Below are 24,728 nucleotides of genomic sequence, written 5' to 3'. Positions count from 1 at the left end.
TATATTTAAGTATGGGTGATCCACAAATCTGCTCAATTGAGAAGGTATACATAAGTATGAATAATTTAGGCTCACCTCCTGTTCCCGAAATCCGAATTGTCCAAGTGGTGAGTCATTAGGTGGAATGCTGATAGTTGCAGAAGTCACCTCTCCCAGCCGAGCACCACCAATCACACGCAGTAAATTTACTCTGAAGGTTTCCGAAGTCTCCACCTGTTCGTCGTCCAAGATAGTGATGGCAATAATGGCTTCTCTCTAAGAACAAGGTTGAGGAAACAACATAAAGCATCGAGGATTTCAAGATAATAATAAAATAAGAGGATTTCAAGATTTCAGGATATTTAATTCAGGTTCATTTTAAATCTGGATAATTTAACAATTTACCTGTCCATCTTGAAAGGTGATGTTCCCAGATGTAGGGCTGAAGTCATTAAAATCAGCAGTGAGGGGCTGAGCCTCCCAGTAGATGATCAGTCTTCCAGTTGTACCAGCAAGTCGCACAACTGACAGATAGAGGATGTTGTCTGGTGGTGGGATCTCATAGGCCAGCACGGTTCCTGGGATATCCTGGAGAAGATATTTAGAAATAATACTTAATTAGTGAAGAATATGACTTAGGATTTAAATATTATTATTTAAACATTATTAATTTAGTATTTTGGTTGTTTCACTTTGCATCATTTCAGAGATTGTTGAAGAGGACTGCAAACTGCAAAACTAATATAATTAATTTTGTCACTAATGAGATTGTATCTCTAACATGGTAATTTCTAAGCCATAGCCATAGAGCTGATCCTGCACTCACCTCAGACACATTAAACTGAAGAATACCTCGAGGGTCATCATTCTCCTGAATGGTTACTTCAGCTACTTCCATACCATGTCTCTTAACACTGGGCTGGCCTGCTCCAGCCGACCCTCTAACAAGCTCCACACTGGTGATATTTACCAGGAAACACTCTGCAAGCTCTGGGATGTCATCCTTAGAAAACACATATTTAGGCAGACATCAATATGCATGAACAGATTCTCATCCATTTCTCAAAGTCATAAGCTTTGTCACTAAATGTAGCTTGGTGGTTACAAAACTGCAGTTAATGGTGCAGCCAGGAGTCATCTTGGATAACACAACATTTTCAACACAACAATATTAATGAAACCTTGCAGTTACAAAGGGCTGGCAGAAAATTGTGTCTCACATCATTTATTTCAATCTCTAGTGTAAACACACAACATAATCACAAAATCCCCTTAATAGGAGATGGACAGTAAGACTGGGTACAAAGTAAGGAAACGTTTATCAAAAGTAAATGCGTATAAAGGGAATATTTGAATGGTATGTGGAAAGGAAAAGTTGCATTTTCCCTTTTTTGATGGAATACACCTAACATTTTAAGGCTAGTCAGATAGTCAGAGGGCTGGTTGGCAAGTTTTATGCTGAAGGCAAGAAACAGGCTCCAATCTGCAAAACCAGTCTAAATGTGTATGAGTGTGGGAGGTGTGAGATGAAGGACAGAAAGAAAGAAAGAAACTTAGAAAGCAAGATTAAAATTGTGATTGTGCAAGAAAATCTATTATACTTCATTCCAATAAATGATAGGAGACTGGTGCATTTTAAGACAACATTTTTTTGTCATATTGCTAATTTAATATTCTTCATTCAGGTAGATTTAATCGACTCTATTACACAACAGTCCAAACTTACCGGTAGGACTGTGACAGTGACAAGGGCCACAGTAGCACCATCGATCATGACAATGGTGTCATCTTTGGCAGTGTAGTCCAGTCCTGCAGTGGCCTGGTTGGATTGGGGCTGGTATAGGGCTGGCCTAGTCTGGTAATGGATTGCCACCTCACCTGAAGAGCCCTGCTCCCGCACTATGGATAGAGTCACATTGACTGGAACCCCTGTAGGTTGGGAGAAAAAGGAGGTCACAAAATGTTGAAACAACACAAAAATTATATTTTCAAGATCTATAACTTGAGTCTTTCCACACTCGAAAGTGAATTTGAAGAACAGTATGAAGGTATGTTACCCTACGACACAGACTACTCTGACAACTCGGCCAGCCTCCAAAACACAGATGGAGACAAATCCTAAATTACACCAAATCCTGGAAACCACTGCAGATCTCATTTACAGTAAATCTAAAAGTGTGATTACCGTAAAGCGCCTTAAGAATCCTTACTCAAAAATAAGATGAATGACTGGTATTCAGTAACCATCTTAACTCTATTGGAGTAATCTTAATAGAGGATTATCCTTCAATATTTAACTGTAATGCATTGTGAAATACACATTTAGCAGCTAATCATTACTTGTTCATTCTCTCTCTGGAAACATAAATACTTACTCTGTGGTTCTTGTGTTAGTGTAAACTGGGAGTCCAGATGCCATCCAATCACCCCATAGGGAGAACCATTTGGTAGGATGGTGAGTAGAGCTTGTGCCCGCTGCTTGTCAATGACTGCGGCCTGCTGTAGATCCTGCAGTCCCACAGTGGTGACATCCATGAGGGTGATAGTGACACTCTCTCTCGCTTCTGGGACACCATCTGCTATCACAGTCAGTGAGATGATGGCTACTGATTGGCCCTCTGAAAATGTCACCTATTATAGAAAACAAAAATGTATCTTCATTTCACAAATCAGGGACACTTTATTAGTATTCTGCCATTATTGAAATTTGGTAATATTTCATATTCAAACATGTTGTCAATACATACATACAGTAATGTAATATAGTGATAAGTACGTATAATAGGAGGTTAACTCACCACTCCTGAAGTAGGGTAAATGTCTGCCAGACTGCCATTTGCAGCCCAGTGAACAGTCAGTCTGCCAAAAGTCCCCCTTCTTCTCTGGACACTCAGAAAAATTTGATTATTTTGCTCCAGCTCCTCCACCTCCATAGACAAAGAATTCTGCAGAGAGGTGATGATAATTTGATGAATGTGATACTTAAAATGATGTTAAATTATTCTGATATGGTTTACATAACGCAGCTTTACACACAATTGCTGTAACATGATGACTACTGTGGTTGAATACCCAGACTATCTTACATTAAAGGTTTATCTGCTTACCTGAGCAAAGCTTATGACTCCATGGGCATCATCGTTGGTCGGGACAATGACAGTCACCTGACCACCAAAACCAATCTCAGCCCCACCCTTTGGATTCTTCAGGCTAACCCGAAAGCTCTCCTGCTTCTCAGGGATGCCATCATCAATGACATTCACCGCTATCTGCAGTTCGCTGTCGTCTGGTAGAAAGTGCAACTCACCATAACTGAACGTGAAGAAATAGAAAACAACATAAATTAGTTTTTTGTGTCTTATTTGTCCTTGAGCAGGTTTTGCCTTCATGAGTTAACACTAGCAGATCCCAGATTTAGGAAAAACAATGTGGGTACCTGGGTATGAAATCAGATTGATTGGAGACGAAAGTGAATTCATAAACTTTTGAGCTGTTCTCCTCAGTGGAAGCCAAAAGGGTCTTGGTGGTGTTGAGGGACGGGACCATGAAAGAAAGGAAGCTAATGGCAGGAGGGGCCCTCAGTATCATGGTAAGAAGGCTTACATCAGACCTCCAGGAGTAGAGTGATGAGCTATTTTTACCAGCTAGCAGGACATAAGCTATGAAAAAGAAAAAGATTTCATTGATTTAATCAAGATGTCTGGCGAAAGGATTTCAATAGCACACCTGACAAATACAACTGGATTAAAATGATGACAGTTATCTTTAAAAACAAAGCATTTTATTTTATTGTATAACATAAGTACTTACTGACTCCAGAAGGAGCAGTGAAGGGGTGAATAGAGGTGAGGCCCGGGTGAGGAATGGACTGATAAAGCTGAGGTAAACGCTGACCTGAGCCCCATCGTAACACCTCACAGGATGGAGAAAGACCTTTAGAAGGAAACACGCACATGAACACACAAATAGACACACACGTACATTCTTTCACACTAGAATAGCACATTTATGTAACGTAAGGATTGGTCTGACAGACACACCCAAGACTGACAAATTACAACCTCTGAGTCCCTCTGTGGCTCTGGTCTCCTCCACACTGAGCCCTTTCCAGTAAACCCACAACAGATCTGAACCAGGAAAACTCACCACTTTTGCAGACTCAGAGAGATTATGTCTCATCAAAATATACAGAGCGTAGTATAAATATATGATCTGGCTCTGTATTGAGAATTTTGTCATCTTACTTGAGACAACAGAACAAGGCTGTTTTGTCTGTAATACACACATAGTTTTTGTGTGCCTTCTAAAGTATCACTGATTTGTTTGTACTGTCCGAACCAGCATCAAACTGCCACACAATCCACTAAAAAGAACAGTGAACCACAGAAAATAGCATCTCATTATTGTAAAAACACAACCATCCTCTTAACATACCATAGATTAGGTGCATTTAACTTCCATTGTAGGACATTTCTAAATACGTAGGCTCTGCAATACAGTCAACTAGCACATACATTTTAAATTTACAAATTTAGCTAGTCACATCTGTTTATGGATGCTCTTATAATTCAAGAAGAAACTGCGTAGTTTTTTAGATATAAAAAATAAAATAAAAAAAACAATTTAATGTCATGGGATGCCAAAGTAAGACAGGTCACCTTCAATAACAACCAATAGGAGAGTGTCATCTGCTCTTGTGTGGATTGCCTCCACCTGACTGGCTCTGCCATTGAGTGGGAGGGGCTGCGGATTCAGAAATCTTCCACTGGACCACTGAAGCAGGAGACAGCTGGCACTCTGTTTGTCTATGCACACCACCAAGTAAGGCACAGCCGCAAGAGTGACTGGGGTCACACTGAGGATGTCCTGTTCAAAGTCAAGTGTCTGGTGGAGGGTGAAGGAGCCTCCACTCCAAACAAAAATCTGTAGCACAAAACAAACAAAATAGCAAGACTTAACATTTTTTAAACATTTTATGAGAAGTTTTATCCATTTTAATGATATTGACACCACTGAAAACAATTTCAAATTTGTGGTACTGAGTTCAAGCCTTACAATCAGACTCACCTGGCTTGATGCAATCAAATAATCTCTGCCTTCAGTGGAGAAGTGTTTCACATCCAAAGCTTCAACACCTATGGTTTGTTCCTAAAGAAATCAATTTGCACTGATTCATTTGAAGGTAATCCAAAATAAGGTACTAAAACCGTGCCAATGTACAAAAACATGATGTAAGCAACAAGTAGCACAATTAGGATATGCTTACCAATGTGACATTGAGGTCCATCTGTAGTTTAAAGATGCTGAGGTTGGCAGCAGGGGAAAAGGGAGGGCCACTATGTGTGATGGCTATGTATGTAGAGTTATTAACTGCAAACCCAACGCAAGAGCTCGGGTCCTGAATCCTGACTGACTGGAATGACAAAAGAGAAAAATATATATTTATGATTGCAATGTAAATAGCTATAAATCAGCTCTGCAAGTATATGCATTTGCAGAAGGAGGATCAGGTGCTGATTGACACTACAATACTGTAGTTAACCTACCTCCACTGACACAAAAACACCCTGCCATTGATAGAGAGTCGCAAAAGTGTGTGAAGATCCAACAGTGGGACTCTGATCCAGTCTCATTGCAAGGAAAGAAGGCCCTTCAGGGAGGGAGCACCAAGCAGAAGTAGGGTTGTCCTCAAAGCTTTGGTACACACCCATCACTGGGAGATGACCCTCTGGAAGAATCAAGCAAAAGAAGGAATCATGATGACATTTCTTATTCACAGAGAAACTGGAAAAAACTAATAACAGAAGAACAGAGTAGATATTCAGGAGATTGAGACTTTGAATACTGGTCTCACCAGAGGCAACAGCTGTGACGGACTGTGTCACCCATTCCACACTGACAGCTGTCTCCAGACCATTGCTGCGAGACACCATGAGGAAGACTGGCCCATCACCTTCATTAGCTACCACTTCTGTGTTAGTTCTGTCCAGAAAACACATATGTAATAGTTAGGGATTACATTGACATGTTTTCCATTAGTATGTGTATACATGCTTATGTATTTGTAAACATTTTTATGTAGTTTATGTTTTCTTAAGTTTGAGGGTCTTCTTGGTGCAATTCGATTCAGACCTGTTGAGAGTGGGTCCAATGCGGAACAAGCCAGAAGGAGCGAGGTTCTCCTGGATAGTGATGAGAGTATGGAGTTTGTCACCCAGCCGTGCACCTCCTGTTGGGTTGGACAGGGTCACTGTGAAAGTCTCATTCACTTCAGGCTCAGCATCCAGCAGTGCCCAGATCTCCAGCATCTGACACAACACAGATAAAACAATGACTCATTAGCCAGATAAACTTGGCATAATGCGTGTGTAGTATGGGAAGAAAAATGAGATCCACTTTACATTACAAAAATGCATGTGCATGATTTCTCATATTTGAATGCTTTAAACCTACATTCTCTCACCTTAAATCTGACTCCATCATCCAGTACCACAAACCCTTGTGCTGGCATCAGGTCGTTCTCTGCTAGGCTGCCATTAGCATCTGTGATGGTAAACTGAACGGTTACAGCGCCAAATGTGCCTTTCTCAGGGTTCCGAACCACATACAGTGTGGCCACGCTCTCACTCAGCGCTGACACAGACGTGGGCTCCTTCAATAAGAAATGCTCGCTGGTGTTAAAGGAAATGACGCCATGTCCATCATCACTGGCCAGGATATTCACTGTTGCTGTAAGAAAACAGAAAGATGCACTTAAGGAGAATAATATCAAAGTTACATATGGATACATGAGAATAAGTTCTTATACATTACAAATTCTTGTAAATTCAGTAATTTAAGTAATTTTTAGTATTGTGTTGTGTGTGATGTCTTAATTTGCATCCTGTCCTGTTTCAGAGTGCATGATAAGGTGTCCTTATTTAACCTTGTATGTCCTGAAATAACATATTGTGTGGTGGCCTTCCTGGAGTTTGGTGTTTTCATGTATCATGTCACCAAATTGTGTGGTACTGTGCTCATACTCTACCACTTACCATAGAAGAAAAACGTTTGCTGTGTTTAAATTAATCAATTTGTTTTAGTTTGTTAGTGGTCAGTTCAACTCATGGTTAGAAACAGGATAAAGAAAATGTACCGTTGCTATGGTACCTTTGATATAGACCACTGAATAAACTGTAATCTAGAACAATGTATGAAGAAGCTGTGATAAAGAACTTTAAAAATCCTACAAATCCTATAAAACTTACAATCCGATCAGGAACAAGTATCTTCTATTGTCACAGTATAAGACCTCTTTTATCTCATATTTTGTTATTAAATTCCTAACCCTCTTAATCCAAATCTCCACTAATTCTTCGCCATTACTTGCACATTTTGAAGATTTTAACCAAATATACAGTGAAGGTTTATGTTCCAATGTCTTATACTTATTGATTCTACTGCAACGAAAATTTCCCAGAATGATATCGCATTCTACTCTGCTCTATCTACCTGTAGTATTTGTTCCCAATTCCAGCCCAGGGGAAGGCTCGGACATGATAAGCTGGAATCTCTCAGCTCCCTCTGGAATGGCGTCATCAATGATCTGTACTTCGACAAACTTATGCCTTTCGCCATCAACAAAATTGAGCATCTGGGTGGACAGAATGGTTTTCAGTTGATTAAAATCATGCAACTACAAATATTATACAGTGCACGATATTCCATGTTAGTGTGTAAGTGTGGGTATCTGACTGTGTGTGTGAGTGGCTGACCATTTCGCTGGTGTTGTAGTCCAGTCCTTGCTGAGCCTCCAGGTTCTGAGCGTAGAAAAAAAGAGAAACATTTCCATATGCCCCCTTGTTCCTGTAGGCCACTAGAGTCAGCACCCCTATTGATTCATTCACTTCAAACCTGGAAACCAGAACATATTTCTATGAGAAAAAAACACTTTTATTACAGCATGTGTGACTCAACATAAGAAATCTGTTAATTATGGGTACTTTCTTACATGGTGTTTGTCCATTCAATGACTCCTCTAATTCCATCATTAGCCGAAATGCTGACCTCTGCAACCAAACCCTCAGTGTCTAGGGGAAAGAAAAAACACTTAGCACTAGCAACATCGCTGAATTTAGGGCTATAACTACAGTACTAGCTCCAACAGCAAGTTGTGCAACAGCAAACTCTGGAGGATCTAAGTTTTCTCATGCCACATTTGAGCGAAGGATTACAGCTAAGGAGTGTCTCCTGTAAGTGGCTTGGGAAATTGAGCAGCCAAGTCTTTTGGGTGGACTGATTTATGACCCCCTGAATAGTCTTCTCCCATTCATTCTATGGCCAAGGTACTGGGAGGCCAGCTATGGGTTTAGTTTGGCTTTCTCTTTCCTCACCACACAGTGCTACTCGGCTCCCACCAAATCCCTAGGCTTCCTCAATCATGGAAAGCATCAATCTCACCATCCAAGCCACATAATGACTGCTGCCAAAAGAGCGGCCTGGTGTTTACTGTGCGTCTCCAGGCAGAAGGCCTATAGTATTCTGGGAGCCTCCAAGCATTGCTCTGCCTGTAGTATTCTGTCTACTCATCACTTTCTAAAGCTATCCATTCATAAATTGGACTGTGGTTTGAATTATGCAAAAACAGTAGCAGTAACTAACAAGCTCTGTCATGGCGCATGTTGACAGTGAACTACAACATTATACTTCAATGTACAATACAAGAACATATTGTACATCAGGCTACATGGCATTTCAGGCAAAGATTGTCAACATATGAAAGTATATTTTACCTGGCAATGTGCAATACACAACCTCTACTCATCAAATAGAGCAAAGTGGTGTGGAATTAGGATAAATTATAGGAAGAAAAGGAAGAAAATAAACTTTTTTCACGAGAGAACAGGAGAAAATGCTAACTAACAGAGAGAAACAATGAGGAAACTATTAAGATTGTTACATGAAATTCGAGACGGTAATGTTGCAAAGAAATTCAATAATCAGTACAGATCAGATTTAAGCTGCGTAACTGCTCCATACCTAGTTGGGGAACAGTGGCAAGGGTTGTGATGAGTACTGCTGACGTAATGTTGACCAGGAAGAACTCCTGCAACTCTGGAATATCGTCCTGGTAAAACAAAGGGAAACGAAAAGCTTAAAATTCAACATTCAAACAAATCTGCTTCATCTACGTTGATTTTGTGTTACAACGAGAATATATATGGCAGTCACATCTCCATATTTTCTTAATATCAGACTGATGGTGGTGCAATGTTTTTATAAAATTGATGCTTCTTGATTGATGATGCTTCCCCCTACTGTTTTACACTCAATAAGTAAAGCAGTAAATAATTTTAAATGATGAAGCGTAGTGGAAAGATAAATCATGCAACAATGGTGTTGTAAAAATACATCTTTTCCAATGTATCACCTTAGCGAACAAGTTTGATAGACAGACAAATAAACGAATGGGAGAAGGACACATTTTTTACCTCCAGTATGGTGACAGGGATGGCGACAGAAGTCTGTCCATCCTGAAGGATCACAAAACCAGTACCAGAGATGAAGTCTTGTCCCGGGTCAGCAAGAGCACCCTCTACCTGGGACAGGTCCTGTAGAGAACCTCTGATAACCTCATAGGTGATATTCACAGCTCCTGGACAAAAGCATTTAGGCATAGTATCAGTTAAAAAGTCAAGAATTAAAATATACTGTAAGGGCCAATTTCCCAGACAAATCTACTCTTGGACTAGTCCTGTTACTAGACTTGTTTCTCAATGGATATTTTTACAGAATCTTGTCTTTAGTCTAGGACCAGGCTTAATCTCTACCTGAGGAACTGGACCTTATTCAACAAAATAGTGGTTTGAAGTTAAATGGGATAAATCTAATTCAAAGGAAACTTTTTCATTCCTACGACACATTTTTGCCCACTGACCTGAAGCTCCAAACTCCCTGTTGATGTAGATATTAATAGTTCGGTCTCGTTCCTCTGTGGTCAACATAAGCGATGATGGGGCAATGGTCAGTATCCCATAGGGTACATCACTGGTGTCCACACTAAGCACTGCCTCACTGGCCTGAACATCCAGGGCAGCATGGCCGGTCACTGCAATGCCTGTATCAGGAGAATGTCAATCTGTGTAAGAATTCTGATTAGGGTTATTTTGAGGTACATTCTTAGAAATATAGCATATGTGTATCATATCATAAGCTCATGCACGATTATCAACCACATTAGCACTAAGAGCAGATGTATTACCAAAGGTTTGTATGTTGGACAAGGCAACTTTGTATTCGTTTTTGTCCTCTGGTGTAGCATCATCAAGAAGCTGAAGGACAATGGTGTCATTCAGCTTTCCCTGTAGGAGATACATAATGAAATACACTGTTCCTGCTGGAGATACCAAATCACAGTTTATATCAATTTCAGTCACTAATAATGGTCAACAATCAACAACAATGACAACATGCTGGTATGTGCTATGGTCTGCATTTTTATACTGTGCCGCTGTGTGAACTGTACCTCAGTAAAGAAAAGCCTCCCTGATGTTTTGGTAAAGGTCCGGTCTACCAGGGGCCCTTGTACAGTCCAGTCCACAGTGACATTACCTAGACCTGGACCCGTCCTCAAAACTAACAAGGACAGTTTCTCACCTGTAATACAAAAAATGACAAAGTCAACCCTAACACTTGATGCAAAACCAGGAGTAATTTAACATACTTTGTCTTCTTTTCTCCTTTTCATTAATTGTGAGAAAAGTTAATGCATAATCAGAATAGGATAGTGCAGTACATGACAAGCCTGTCCACACCTGTTTTATGAGTTTAAATTATAAATCTGTTAAGATAATGTAAAATGTTTTTTATAGATTCAGGTAGAGACAGTTGAGGGTCCCTAATTGCATGGATTCTACTCAGCGAGACGTCAACTGCTCATGCATACATAATTTCCGGATAACGACAGGCAACTACATGGGCCACCTGTTGCTGCATGCTGCCATTGCTATGATTGAATTTATTTTCCTTTGCACCCACACATAATTAGGACACATCTCTAGTGAGAGAGGCAATGGAAAAGGATTATGAATGTAATGTATGGCTGTGATAATAGACATACGCAATGTACAATGTACATCCAAATAAATTTGCAAAGCATCAAAAATGGCTACGCACCCTCTCTGGCGATGACAGAACGTGAGTCTGGATGGAATCCTACAATCCCAGCCACATAATCATTAGCCAGTATCACTATGGTTACAGTATCAGAATTTGGCAGGATTCGACTTCCTCCCTCTGTATTAACAAGACCAATCATGAGACTCTCGTTGTCCTCTGGCTCAATATCATTTCTGATTACTATCTCTATTGTCTTCTTCAAATCACCTGTTGAGACAGAGAATAAAGTGCGTTGAACATGGTGAAGGGCACATACTAGCATCTGTCTATTCTCCTGACTATTAGATAAATTTAAGCAAAAACAATTAAATATCATATGAAGAATTCCAAGATATATTGACCAATGATGAAGGTTTAATATGGACATTGTCCCAAATAACTCATTCTGAGAAGTTGTATTTCTGTTTTTTATATAATTCCTCATAGATAATTATAAAACTGCATGCCATTGCTAATCAGTGAGTGATCCACCTACCATTAAAAACCAGAGTCCCTCCAGTCCCTGTGAAGTCAGCATCTGGTGTGGCTTTCCCTCCAACAAACCTCCACTCCACAGTGACAGTCCCCAGATTCCCTCCCCTCCTTTCTACAACCAGGGGCACCACAACCATAGGTTCTTCTCGAACCTCTAGATGGAGGCCCTCGTTAGTAGCATTGGGACTGACGCTGTATATCAAAAATACACCAAACGCATCGCCATTCATCCCTATAGTCACCACAGCGTTGTCTGGCTGGCCAATTGAGGGCAGATTCTTCTGTGCCACCATCAGATTCATCAGTTCTACCTTCAAACAACATATGATTATACTTTTTACTTGTTAATTTGCCGTAAAACTTGAAAAGCATGTATTTAAATAAAACAAATTAAACCAATAGTGTGAAAAATACTGTACATATTATTGGATTTTACCTTTAAGATCTGTATGGAGAAACTCTCGTCCATTTCAGCAAATTTATCAGTCAAAATTTGGACTGTGAGGTTGGCCACCCCTGAACCATCCTCCATAAAGGCACTTTGAGCTGTCACAGGGGTGTAGTCACTCCCTGCAACAGCCTGTGCACTGAACAGGAATGCAGATGCAGTGACATTTTTTAAATAAGTCATAACCTGGGATTTTATAGTCAGCTGGTCCACCCCTGAAGTCACCCAGGTGCAAGATGGTGGGGTCACGGCTGATGAAAGAGAGAAGGCCTGGCAAGCATGTTCTCTCAAACATGCAGCAGCACATGCAGCCAGGGGGTCTCTCTGACCAGTGATGTTAATTGTCTGATGGAGGGCAGTGGATGGAATGCCTGGGTTTGGGAGTTCATAGTACATAAGCAGGTTTTGGCCCTCAGCATGAGCCAAACCAACAATGTCAATCTCAGAGGTGCTGTACAGGATCTCCAAGCGACCAAAGTGACCCCCTCTGGAATGAAAGCAATGGAGATGATGGAGAAAAAGACAGATGATAGGAAAAGGGAGGTTAATGTAAGCAGTACAAAACAAAACAATTAATGCAGAAGAAAAAAAATCAAAAGTACCTCCTGTGGACACTAATATTGGCTCTATAAACTCCCTCCAATGGTTCCTGAATGCGGTAAACAGACTGTTCAAAGTATACTGTTCCATATGGGTTGTCATTGGCTGGCACTATAATGTTAACAGATGTGTCGGCTCCAAGGTTTCCTCCATTACTGGCGCCAGTAAGCTCTACCTTAATTATCTAGAAAAGACAGAAAGAGTGTGATATACACAGTGAACTGTAAATAGAGCAAACATCTTAATTTAGATATTTCATATTGTTATGTTAAGTCTCAGTTCATTACCTCAGTGATTTCAGGATCATCATCATCTAAGATCTCCACTCGGAGCGTCTTCATGGTCTCTCCAGGAACAAACCTCACCTCTCCCGATGTGGGTCTCATGTCCCCTATAGCAAGTTTACCATTGACAGTGGCCTGCCATTGGACTACCACTGTTCCAATAGTACCAGCATTACGGACTACAGGCAGCAAAACCTCAATGGAGTTAGATCCTGGTTCCTCTATGGTGACTGGGACAGACTGGAAGACTAAATAAAACAAAGTGAACAACTTGCTTAACGACCCTGTAACTCACTGAAATCAAACCATTATAGTGAAAACAGTATGACTGTACATATGAGATGGAAAGACTGAAACTAACCAAAGGCACCAAAAGGGTCATCAGAAGGCAGTATGGTGATAATGGCACGTGTGAGCTCTCCCAGCAGAGCTCCTCCAGTTGTCTGATTGAGCAGCTCGATGAGAAACGTCTCCTCCAGCTCAGGGACCACATCATTAATGACATAGATGGGCACAGATTTACTGGTCTCCCCTTCAAGAAGGACCACATCAGTGGAGGCCACGCTGTAGTCTTCACCTATAGCATGACACACACGCACATATATATGAACATGGACAACCTCCACACACAAATTGTGGAAAACATTTGCACTGCTCAACACTTACTGACTCTGGCGGTCAAAGGCACAGTTCTGAACTTGACAGATACGTCAGCAAAAATCCCCCCTACACGTGTGACATTTATTATGGGACCAACATAGTGCTCAGCCACACTGACAGCAGAAGCTGACAGCTGAAGGATTCCAAAAGCATCATCGCTGGCCTCTACTATCACCTGGGCTACAATGTCCAGCTTGGGGCCCAGAGAAGGGGAACTGAAAACTGTAAGGGACAGTTAGAAGATATGTTATCAGTGTAGGGTAGTATGGTTGAAGTATCATTATATCTAAAATGATTTCTTCAAGTAAAATCTGTGTCAGTAGCTTACTGTGCCTCTCCTGCTCTCCTTTGATGAGTTGAACACTGATCAACTTCACAAACACTGACTCGTCTCTTTCTGGATCTTCATCATCCAGAACTCTGAGTGTGATATTTGCTTCACTCTGATTGGCAAAGAACACAACAGAATCTAGGAGAGGAACAAAGTCTAGCCCCTCAGAGGCTCGGCCCACCCCTGGGGTCATGTAAGGTGCCGGATCAGCTTCTTTTAGTGTCCCATACGTGACTCGCACCTAGGTAAATGAATATTGGAGTCAAAGACACAGAATCATTATTTTAAAATTCAACTCAACAAAACATATCACATTGTTTTATTAAAGAATACTGCCAGTCATAGAATTGGCAGTAGTTTCTTTACTTCTTCTATAACCTTCTATAGTGGGACACACCTGTCCCATAAGGCCTCTTTGTCGCAAGATGGTAAGGGTGACAGTTGAGTCTGCTTCAGGAAGTCGGACAGGCCCCGTGACATTAGAGAATACAAAAACACCATAAGGATCGTCATTGGCGAGCACAGTCAGAGTAGCAGAAGTCTGAACACCCAGGCGACCATGGGAGGCGTTAACTAAGGACACAGTGAAATTCTTGTCCAACTCAGGGATATCATCCTGGGCCACTCTGATGATAATGTTCTCCGATGTCTGACCTATACCAAAGGTGATGTTACCAAATGTGCTGAGGAGTTCCCCATCAGAGCTGTTATCAGTCTCCCAGTATAAAGTCACACTGGAAAGGTCACCAAAGGACCGATCCACCTGGAAGAGGAAAAAAAGATATTGTATGATGATGAATAATACAGTATAATATGCTGTATTTAAAAATAGTAGCTAGCTTTGTTGCCAGAGCAGTATTAATATCTTGACTACTGACCTGTAGGACCACAGTACTATGTCCGTCCCCAGGTTCTGTCCCATTAACAGACAGGGAATCAGGACTGAACTGAAACACTCCGTGGGCATCATCAGAAGCAGCGATGGTCACTGTGATGCGGGAAGCAGCTCCCAAACTGGCTATACAGACAATACAAGATATGATTATTCGTTAGATAAAGTTTGGATTTGCATTTTTAAGAGTGAAGTAAATGAAAAGTACCTAACAGTTAGAGAAGAGCAAATGGATCATCTTTTAGTCGAATCAAGCACAATAATAATATTTACACATTTGCTTCCCACTAAATAAAGTTCAAGTGCATCAGACTGAAGTATGTGTGTGGAGGGTATTATAGCACTAAGGTATGCAACACATCATGTAAACCACTTACCACCACTACTACTGAAAGGCTATTTGCTTTTCCCACATCACTTTCCTTCAGTCTTGCACAGGGGTCATAGTACAATGTAAATAGCACACACTATTAAACACACACACATGCATATGCATGCACACATCCACAATTCTGTGTGAGTGTATATGCACATAAGACCACACGGGTAGATACTAACTATGATGTTAGTGGTGATTTTTGTGCATTATGTATGAGACAATCCATGTCTAAATTAATGGATGGCCAGTGAATTAGTTTGCAGATATAATGTGTTGATAATATATTTAAGAGTTGGTTAGAGGCATACTAAGAATGTGATTGTAATGTCATCTATGGTCAGTGTATACAATATGTTACCTTATTAGTACTATTTATTTCACATGGCTGATCAGAGAAATCAATACAGTATGATTTGGGAATATTTCACTCAACAGATTCAAGACTGACAGTCCAATTGGAGAATTTAATTCATTCTGATTTCAGAGTTGTTTTTGTGGTCCAAATGTTGTTTACGCAACTCTATCCAACTCGCCAAATATATTATTCTGAAAGAAAGAGGTCATTCTTATTCAATTTCTGGATATCAAATTTAAACATCAGATCCAAATAGTATTTGTCAGAAGTTACACATTATTTGATCCCTGACAGAAATTGACTTTGAGATATGCAACCTCGGGGAGTGAGAAATTATGTTGTTGTGGGAGTTGCCGTAATAAAGGAGTTCGGGAAGTTGGGGAGGGGAGACTTACCATGGTGGTGATAAGATGGAAGTAGAAAGTCAGAGTCACTCTCCCCACTACCACTTCCTTCACCATGCAGAAACTGATCCACTGATGGATCACACACCAGGATCACACAGGTGTTACACCAGGTTAAAGTCAAACCAGAGGAGTAGGAGTAGGTGTCATAAAGCAAATAGGAGGGATGGTTGGTAGGTAGGTATGTGGGAAGCACACAGGAGCACAACACACAAATCACAAAACACACGAAAAGAGGGGCAGAATACAGGTTCACTTCAACTCTAAATTAGAGGATAGGCAATGAGAGACTTCTATTAAAAATATAAGTGAATTTAAAAAAGCGCATATAAAGTAGTTCTAAAGCATGCTAACTATTAAAACACTAAAGGAAAACAATATGCTGAATTTCATACCTCCTCCATCAGCATTGTAGAGCTCCACTCTAAAAATCTTTTCCAGTTCAGGGACAGGATTGTCTATGATGGTGACACTAATGAACTTTAACCTTTCCCCTGGCAGAAAGTCCAGCATGCCCTCTGAGTCCTGACAATGAAATACACAAAAAAAAAATCCATCCGAGCTACATAGCAGAAATTTGAAAGCTGGGGCCAAAACTTCAACTTCAAACCTTTACATTTATCAAAATCAGCATAGCATCAGTAAGATAAAAGACTTGAGGGGAAACCAACCTCATAGTCTTCAGGACTGGATGCTGTAAAGGGGGTGGTCCTGTATCCTACCATGACCCTACCCAAAAGGCCTTGGGCTCTGGCCACCAGCAGACGGACTTGTCCATCTTCCTCATTAACAGTGATGTGGGCAGGTTCTAAAGCCGGAGCGATCAAACCCTCTCCTGGAAGGCTGGGCTGAAACTGCAGCAGGCCTGGAAATAATTATGTTTGTGAGTTATAGTGATGATTAGAACAAAAGAGATAGGGGAGAAATATACAAATATATGCCACAAGAAAAAGTGAAGCGAGTGAAGGGAAGAAGGTAAGAGAAAGTTGTACTTAGTTTCAATTAACCCGGTAAGCCACTTATCACAACATACTACTAATAATAGTAACACTGTTTCCTAGGTGTGTGAGTAAGTACCATAGGGGTGGTCGTTGGCTGTGACAGTGATAGTGTTAACAGAGTTGTTGGGGTCGATGCTTGCTCCGCTGGTGGGGGTGGAGCCTGGCTTCCCATCACCAGACTCTGCTGACACCAGTGTGATCTGAAAGGATTCTGCCAGCTCTGGGAGGTTGTCATCCAACACCAATAGGTTCAGTACCTAAAACAACAATGCACATCCAGTACATTTGTGTTATGTTTGACTCCAGGCTGTATCTCACTCAACTGGGATTAAATACTTGATTTTGCATAACGGAGTCTAACTGTAAGTACATTATTTGTGTACAGTGTGTTCATGGTGTGTGTGTGCTGTGTGCCAAAGGATTAAAGACTAAGCTTAATCACCAGCTGACACCTGTTGACTCATCAGTAAATGCCAAACAAGCAACCACTAGGTGGGGCTGGTTGTCAAGTAACGTTGCAATTAGGTGACTAAAACACTGCTGTTAAACCGGACATACAGTATTTATTTGAAATCAGTTTACTGATATGTAAATACAATGCACAATAGGTGTATCACGCTTATTTCACCTACATGTGTGACCCTGGATTACCTCAGAGGGGTTTTCCTCAGCTCATATAAAGTCACATTAATACATGTACAATGGTTGAGTCACTCTCACACACAGTACACACACCTCAGAGCGCTGTCCAGGCACAAAGAGTACAGCTCCAGTTGCATTAACAAAATCCTGATGGGCTGGCGTCTCACTGTCCAAGACATCCAGTTGGGTAACAGTGTAGTTAATATACACATGGTCCAGAGATCCTCGCATACGCTCAATCACACAAGAAATGGTGGAGCCCTCGTCAGTGGTCTGTAAGGACAAACAAGGGAATACAAATGATAACAATGGAGGAAGTGATCAATACTGAATGCATTTTATAACAGTAATTTACTGCAGTTATGCTTAACAGTTAATGGCCCTATCAAATTCCAGCACAGTAATAATGTGATTTAGAGAAGGGGTACCAGATAGCCCACATGCCTGTACGCCTTTTTTTTTTATCACTAAAGGGTCTAGTAAATAGAGAGGATCCTCTAGTTCTGATGGAATGCCATTGCCAGCCCTGCCACCTGTTGTGCTGATGGAAATGAGGAACTAGATCTTCCATTTCTAGTGCTGGAACTCCTGATCTACTTCTACAGGAATGCCCTGACTGGTAGACCTGCTGCAGCCACACCAGCTGTCGCTTTACCTGAGAGGGGCCAACATGAGTCCACCCATCCAATCCAACTAAAAAGGGAGAGCATGCTCTTGCTGCAGCCAGGCATGAAGTGTGATGAAATATGCAGCAGGACAGGGACTGACAAACCAGTGGGTTTCCATTACATGTGTTTCTATGCATATGTTTTCTGTGTAAACACAACTGAGTGATGACACCGACAAATACTACTATAATGACAGACATGTTGACTTAAGCTTATTCAGAAGACACCTAATTTACTTGATTAACAGTCTGATTTACAATTTTAAAAAATGCAGTTGAAAACTGCAGTGTTTGTGAGGTACTTTTAGATGCTTAAAGAAGAAAGTTTTTTCACACTAAATGCCCCTTACTAAATACTGTGCACTTACATCAGGTATGCAGGCACCGGTGAATCCAAAAAGTCCATTGGCATTGTCACTCTTCATGACTCGTAGTATGGCAGTGGGTCTGGGGAGGGGGATGCGGGCTCCCCCGTGCACTGCCACCAGCTGAAGATAGAAGACCTCCTCTCCCTCCTCCTCATTATCATCCCTTACTTCTACCACAAACGACTTCTGCCTCTCCTCCTGCCGGTACCGTAAGTAGCCTGCGATGTTACGCAGGTCTATTTTAGCAGGCTGGGTGTGAAGCTCGTGGATGTGGCTGCGGTTCAGCTTTGTCCTATATAACCGAACATCCTGGAGAAGGCCTGTGTACCGCTGTTCACCCTCCGGATCTGATCCAATAAACAGTGAAACAGGTCCTGCAGAAGACATATCCAAAAACAGTAAACAAAATTGTATATAACCAGCAGCTGTACATAGAATATGTAACATATAATATGACAGACAATATGACTGAGGAAAACACTGACATTTAGTAGTAGATTTATGTGGTGCAAAGAGGGTCAGAAGCTGTTGGAAAACCTTGGGGTGTTTATTTTTTGAGTGTGTTCTGTAGTTCTCCTGGTGTTTTATAATTCTCATAACTTGATAACTGTTGAAAATTTAGCAACATAATATGAACTGCATCATTTTCACAATGAAGAATGTGACTTTTATTGATGCAGAGGGGCTTTTACCATTACAATGGGGGGGGGGGGCTAATATATAATCATATTATTGTCAATGGTGGAACTACTTTGGTTGCTATTCTAGGTGTACTGTGACCAAAACATAATCTTGATTAAGCTACCAAATGCTGCTGAGGTCTAGTCTAGCTCTTTCTCATTACTCATTTATACACTTACACCTCACATGGCTATCATTTCCTGTACTTGTACAAAATGGGACAAATGCAGGAAATCTGCCACAGTGAGCAAATACAAAGCCCTGACACAAAATGGTCCATCTGCAGGATGAGTTACCAGTAGCAGACAATAACACATGACACAACTGATGATTATGTATATATCTATAGTGATTAAAGTTAGCCAAGGAGCCATCAGGCTATTTCGCCTCTGGGAGCTATTGGTCCAATACAGGCTGCCACTACTGTCTGTATTAATTAGAAAGAAAAGAAAGAAAAGAAAATGCAGACTGATTCCCTTTAGCAGTAACAATATCCAGCAGTGCTGGGACTGAGTGGTCACTCAAGCATCGCAGAGTCCCAATAGCTCTGAACAATGAAGAAGCGACTGAGAGGTTTGTGTGTGTGTGTGTGTGTGTGCGCGCATGTGTTTGTGTGTGTGCGTGAATGTGCATTAGTGTGTGTGAGGGTTCATGCATCTATATGTATGCTTGAAGACTTGTTGTCTTTCCATATGTGAATAAGGAGAAGAGAAAAAAAAACCCTCCCCATACAGTCATACATACAGTTTTGCACATACACACACACACACACACACACACACACACACACACACACACACACACACACACACACACACACACACACACACACACACACACACACACACACAGACACAGACACAGACACACACACACACACACACACAAAATCATAAAAGCTGATTCACAAACTTACACTTGGGCCACCAATAACATAATTACTACACAGACATGAGCATGATATTTGTGCCTTTCTGACACTGACCATGGTGCTGAAACAACAGTGAGCAGTCGTCTGGATTTACAGGGTGAGTAAAGTCACAACTTAGTCTGAGTAGATTTTGTTATTTGGTATTAAAAACAGAATGTCAATGTATAAAGGGTTTCAGACAAAATTATTTACATTTGTCTACATTTGTCATCAAAATGTTTCATCTATGAATGTGATCTGGTATCAGTACTTTGATATGGAGTTTTCAAGCATCATGAGTCATCAGAGATGCACAGGGGCCTCATTTTTATGCCCAAGTAGATATTAAGTGGAACAAGCTAAAAAGTTGTGAAAACTTGGTAAACATAAATAAACTGTATTTACAAGGAACAACAAACACAAGTTGAAAGTAATCAACAAGAATATGACACACACTCTACATACAACCTGTTATGTTTAATACATCTCTAATACTGTAGAATAGCTCACCATCAGTGATTCCTTCTCCTTTGATGCTCTTCAACCCTCCAGGAATGGGGTTTCCATCAAGGAAGAACTCAATAATCCCATCATCGACTGTAATGATCACATGTAACCACGTATTCTCCTCCACAAACTTCTCAGCAGTGGCTCGAGCCACTTGGGTATTGTTTGACCCCATCACTGTATAGTACAGCATCACTGTGACATAAGACTCATTGACATGGACCTTCACTCCATAATACAAGGTCCCATTCCTGGTACCTTTAGAGACAATGAAGCCATCCGTGTCTGGTCCAGGCACTAGCCATGCAGAAAAGGTAAAGTTTCCAAGAGGAGCTGGCCCATCTTCAGGGTAGATAGTCCCATAGGCTCCTGGAAGGCCAGAGAAAAAACATGTGTCTGTGGCTGAGTGGTGTCTCCTGGCATGAGGCCTCATTTCAACCTCATCTGGGAATGAAGCTACAAGGAGCAGGTCATCCATCAGAGGAAGGCCATCTGGGAAGCGGCCAGAAACAATATCCCAGGCAACCCGCACATCACCAAAAGCACCCTGCTGTCGGAGGATGGTGAAAGTAGTGACGTCAGCCATATCATCCTCTGAGAGAACATCTTCAGCTACTTCTTGGTCCAGGTTGCTGTCAGTGATGGCAAAGACACCGAACGGATCATCGTTGAAAGGGATGACAAGTGAGGCATTCAGAAAAGTCTCAGCCAGTCGTCCACCCTCCCCTGGGTAACCACCTTAAAATATAAAGACAAGAACTGAAGGGTTTTGCAACAAAAAAATGATTTAAATGATTTGGTTGGCGATTCTCCATATTTTTCTTGTTGTCAACAAACAGTGTGCAGAGCAAAGCCAGCAATGGACTCATCCTACTCCCAATTGTTGGGCATTATCCAAAGGTTGATATATTGCATTCCCTTTGCTGTAAACCTCCATGGTTGTCCAAAAACTATTAAAAACACATCAATGAGCCACAACCACCGCATTGGGTGACATGTTCTTCCTTCCCTGAAGAGAGTGGTTAACATAGCTTGTTTAGAAAAACGGCTTCAAAGAGTAAAAACTGCAATAAAATATTAACGTTCAGGAGTGAGGTTCCTAGTACAGCAGATGCCACTGTATTTTTTTGCATGCAGTGGCTGGTTGCTATTTTATCACTATTTGTATAGGGCTGTTTCTAAACAAGCTATGATAATGTGACTGTACCTGTGTTGTCAGGGACGAAGGAACGTGTCACCCAGTGCAGGGGTGTGACTCTTTGATGTGTTTTTGGACAACATGAGATTTGCTAAATAATATAGAAAATCACCAGTGATCCCCTCTAATTCATTATGACTAAAATTAAACTTTATTCTTAGTTTACCCTTAATGTCAATAATCATTCATTATAGCAGCTGCCACTTCACAAACGGTAACTTCATACATGTTTACATTATCTATCAAACCTAATACTTTTGTCTGGAACTCACCTGAGATATTAACCAGCCTGAGGACGAAGAACTCATTGAACTCTGGAAGCTTATCTGAAATGGCTTCCAGGACAATAGGCTTCGACTCTTCCCCAGTGATGAAGGTAATGGAGCCAGATGTATTGGTGAACTCCTGGTTTTTATCCAGTGGGGTTATTGAGTCGTTGGCATAAAGCTGCCAGAAGACTGTGACATTACCAAAATGACCCCTTGAACGCAGGACACTGGGACAGATAGAATAATAATTTTAACAATCATGAAAGATTTATCTCAAAAGTGACACAAGAAAATGTCACAGTTTTGTCAATACAAAATATTTTAAAAATCATTAAAATGTTACAATAAATATGACAACCACCATTTTTTTTTTAAATTATCATGAGATGCTGTGCACAAAATAACTTTTCCTTACTAGAAGTTATTGGTTTTGCCCTCTTCAACACTTTTTTCTGTTGGCTCCAGGGAGAAAATCCCATTGGCATCATCATTGGCCTCAATCACCACAGTAGCCGTGTCTGCTCCATACACAACAGCATCACCTGTGTTTATACACATAAGATCAAGTTAGTCATGATGATGTTATGTCAGAGTTGCCAAAAAAGATGCCTTGCTTACATATATATAGGCACAAGAGAGACTAACATGCATTTTGCTGGCCATATTGTTATTGTCATTCTATATTTCATGCAATAGGGGGAGGTTGTCTCACTAACATAGCATGCCATAACTATGGCAACCAGGCCAAGTAGGAAAGGGCTTCTTATCCATGAAAAAGCTAGAGTTCATAAGAATGGGCTTCTCTTAGCAAAGGAGTCAAAGTGAAAAAAACTCAAGGATAGAGCCTCAATAAACCTTTAAGCTTTTTGTATAAAATTAAGGAAGGAATAAAAGCTACCAGAAAATATATTTAGCTGAAATAGCATTCACACAAGTGCAGTGACCTCTAACAAGCACATACTTCAAGTTGCCAGACTACAAGAACACTGAAATAGGTATGCAAATCTGCTCATAATTAAAAAGACAAGGTAAAGTGTCAGTGTCATAGTATGCGTTTGATTGACTTCTAACATGAGGGTTATTGACTTTCAATGCAATCCCTATATAGAGGACAATCCCCTGGTGTAAACCAGAGACTGACCCTTAATCTACTCTACTTCATGTCATTAAGTAAAAAGAAAGAGGCCAGTGGAGTAATCAGTCTTTGTGTCTTAGAAAGTCTGGAGCCTGTTAATTAAGGTCCTGTTGGGGCCAACTAGTCTTTCATTCCCATCCCTAACACACAATACTGGGATTAGGAGAGCATTCAGTGTTACTACAGACAATGTTAAATAACCCAGCTACTCTTCTGTGTACATATACAACTCCCAATAAGGCAAGAAAGGTTATTGAGGTGAGATCTGTAACTGACTTGCAGCTATTGGTTACATTCTTTTAAGGGATCTATATAATATATGAATATGAAGATTTGACACGTGCACTATATTATCTGACCTGAACACTGATTCACAGACACTATCCTTCTAATATAAAATACTTCGCTGAACTAACGTCTTGTTTGAAAGGAAGCATATACTCACCGGTGGCGTTGTATAGAACAATATAGAAGGGTTCATCAGTCTCTGGTATGTTGTCATCTTCAACAGCCACAGAGATGTTCTTCATCCATTCACCCACATCGTACACCAGCAACGTGTCATTACTCAGCAGGGTGAGGTCACCTGGCGACGCATCACCATATTGCACACGGTACATCACTGTGACAAGAAAGTCTGCCCGTCCCGCCCTCAGAACAGTGAAGTTGGCCACGCCACCTTCCTGAAGCCGCACGATTACAGGTTCTTAAGACAAGGCAAGAGAGAAGGACAGAGACAGGTGAGGGGAGTGAGTGGCTGTGGCAATAATAAATGAATATCCTTTATATACAGTACATTTCTTACCAGAAAAATAAATGGGGTCATCATTCTTATTAATCTGTAAATTTGCATTGAGAATGTTTCCCATTCTTGCTCCACCTGTAGCATTTAGCAGTGTGATGGTGAAATTCTCCATGTCCTCTGGGATCTTAAAATAAAAATAAAAATAAAAATTCAAACAAACATACTAACTGAAATTGGGCTGGCATGCATTATTGAGTTCAGGTTTTTTTACCTCATCGGGTTCAGAGAAGAGAGTGAGGTTTTTCATGTACTCGCGCTCCTTGAAGGTGACGTTTCCCTGGAGTGGGCTAACGTCTCCAGGTAAGGCTGGCTCCAAGACCCAGGAGACAGACACCTCTCCGAAGTGACCCCTGTTCCTCACTACAGGGTACACCGCTGTGATAGAGTCAGAATAGACAGAGGTATTTAGACAAATAACTTTCCCTCAAGTCATCAAATGTGGTCCTTTTACTCTTGATATATAACACAATGATTATGTATTTTTCTGGCTACTGGCTTCTGTTTTTAGGTTTTTAGCACACATTTTTTTGCCTGCTTGCTCCACAACTTGAACAAAGTACTCTTACTACTTAATATATGTGA

At 40.9% G+C, this 24,728-nt stretch overlaps 1 protein-coding gene across 1 annotated transcript in view; it reads right to left on the bottom strand.

Moving 5' to 3' along the window:
* The window catches only part of adgrv1 (adhesion G protein-coupled receptor V1), a 95,864-nt gene that overhangs the window by 56,689 nt on the left and 14,447 nt on the right, over nt 1-24,728 (bottom strand). Inside the window, exons 15-61 of the mRNA XM_062416710.1 lie at nt 24,358-24,521; nt 24,147-24,270; nt 23,787-24,047; nt 22,622-22,748; nt 22,210-22,433; nt 20,743-21,477; nt 18,642-19,015; nt 17,700-17,879; nt 17,041-17,221; nt 16,635-16,828; nt 16,359-16,488; nt 15,955-16,035; nt 14,812-14,951; nt 14,331-14,696; nt 13,931-14,174; nt 13,609-13,824; nt 13,304-13,519; nt 12,946-13,190; nt 12,661-12,842; nt 12,047-12,545; nt 11,612-11,921; nt 11,134-11,343; nt 10,484-10,614; nt 10,220-10,319; nt 9,896-10,075; nt 9,450-9,613; nt 8,998-9,085; nt 8,751-8,777; nt 7,970-8,048; nt 7,734-7,872; nt 7,471-7,612; nt 6,443-6,708; nt 6,112-6,287; nt 5,834-5,961; nt 5,526-5,707; nt 5,246-5,392; nt 5,047-5,127; nt 4,638-4,902; nt 3,790-3,912; nt 3,416-3,638; nt 3,087-3,291; nt 2,778-2,924; nt 2,355-2,610; nt 1,706-1,908; nt 806-982; nt 385-567; nt 76-255 (exon numbers count right to left, since the gene is read on the bottom strand). Of these exons, the coding sequence (XP_062272694.1) occupies nt 76-255; nt 385-567; nt 806-982; nt 1,706-1,908; nt 2,355-2,610; nt 2,778-2,924; nt 3,087-3,291; nt 3,416-3,638; nt 3,790-3,912; nt 4,638-4,902; nt 5,047-5,127; nt 5,246-5,392; nt 5,526-5,707; nt 5,834-5,961; nt 6,112-6,287; nt 6,443-6,708; nt 7,471-7,612; nt 7,734-7,872; nt 7,970-8,048; nt 8,751-8,777; nt 8,998-9,085; nt 9,450-9,613; nt 9,896-10,075; nt 10,220-10,319; nt 10,484-10,614; nt 11,134-11,343; nt 11,612-11,921; nt 12,047-12,545; nt 12,661-12,842; nt 12,946-13,190; nt 13,304-13,519; nt 13,609-13,824; nt 13,931-14,174; nt 14,331-14,696; nt 14,812-14,951; nt 15,955-16,035; nt 16,359-16,488; nt 16,635-16,828; nt 17,041-17,221; nt 17,700-17,879; nt 18,642-19,015; nt 20,743-21,477; nt 22,210-22,433; nt 22,622-22,748; nt 23,787-24,047; nt 24,147-24,270; nt 24,358-24,521 (9,395 nt within the window). The remainder of the gene's footprint in view (nt 1-75; nt 256-384; nt 568-805; nt 983-1,705; nt 1,909-2,354; nt 2,611-2,777; nt 2,925-3,086; nt 3,292-3,415; nt 3,639-3,789; nt 3,913-4,637; nt 4,903-5,046; nt 5,128-5,245; nt 5,393-5,525; nt 5,708-5,833; nt 5,962-6,111; nt 6,288-6,442; nt 6,709-7,470; nt 7,613-7,733; nt 7,873-7,969; nt 8,049-8,750; nt 8,778-8,997; nt 9,086-9,449; nt 9,614-9,895; nt 10,076-10,219; nt 10,320-10,483; nt 10,615-11,133; nt 11,344-11,611; nt 11,922-12,046; nt 12,546-12,660; nt 12,843-12,945; nt 13,191-13,303; nt 13,520-13,608; nt 13,825-13,930; nt 14,175-14,330; nt 14,697-14,811; nt 14,952-15,954; nt 16,036-16,358; nt 16,489-16,634; nt 16,829-17,040; nt 17,222-17,699; nt 17,880-18,641; nt 19,016-20,742; nt 21,478-22,209; nt 22,434-22,621; nt 22,749-23,786; nt 24,048-24,146; nt 24,271-24,357; nt 24,522-24,728) is intronic.

This window comes from Scomber scombrus, chromosome 4 (genome assembly GCF_963691925.1).
Source record: "Scomber scombrus chromosome 4, fScoSco1.1, whole genome shotgun sequence".
NCBI lineage: Eukaryota > Metazoa > Chordata > Actinopteri > Scombriformes > Scombridae > Scomber > Scomber scombrus.
Note: the sequence above shows the minus strand (reverse complement) of the source record. Positions and strands in the feature narration are given on the sequence as shown.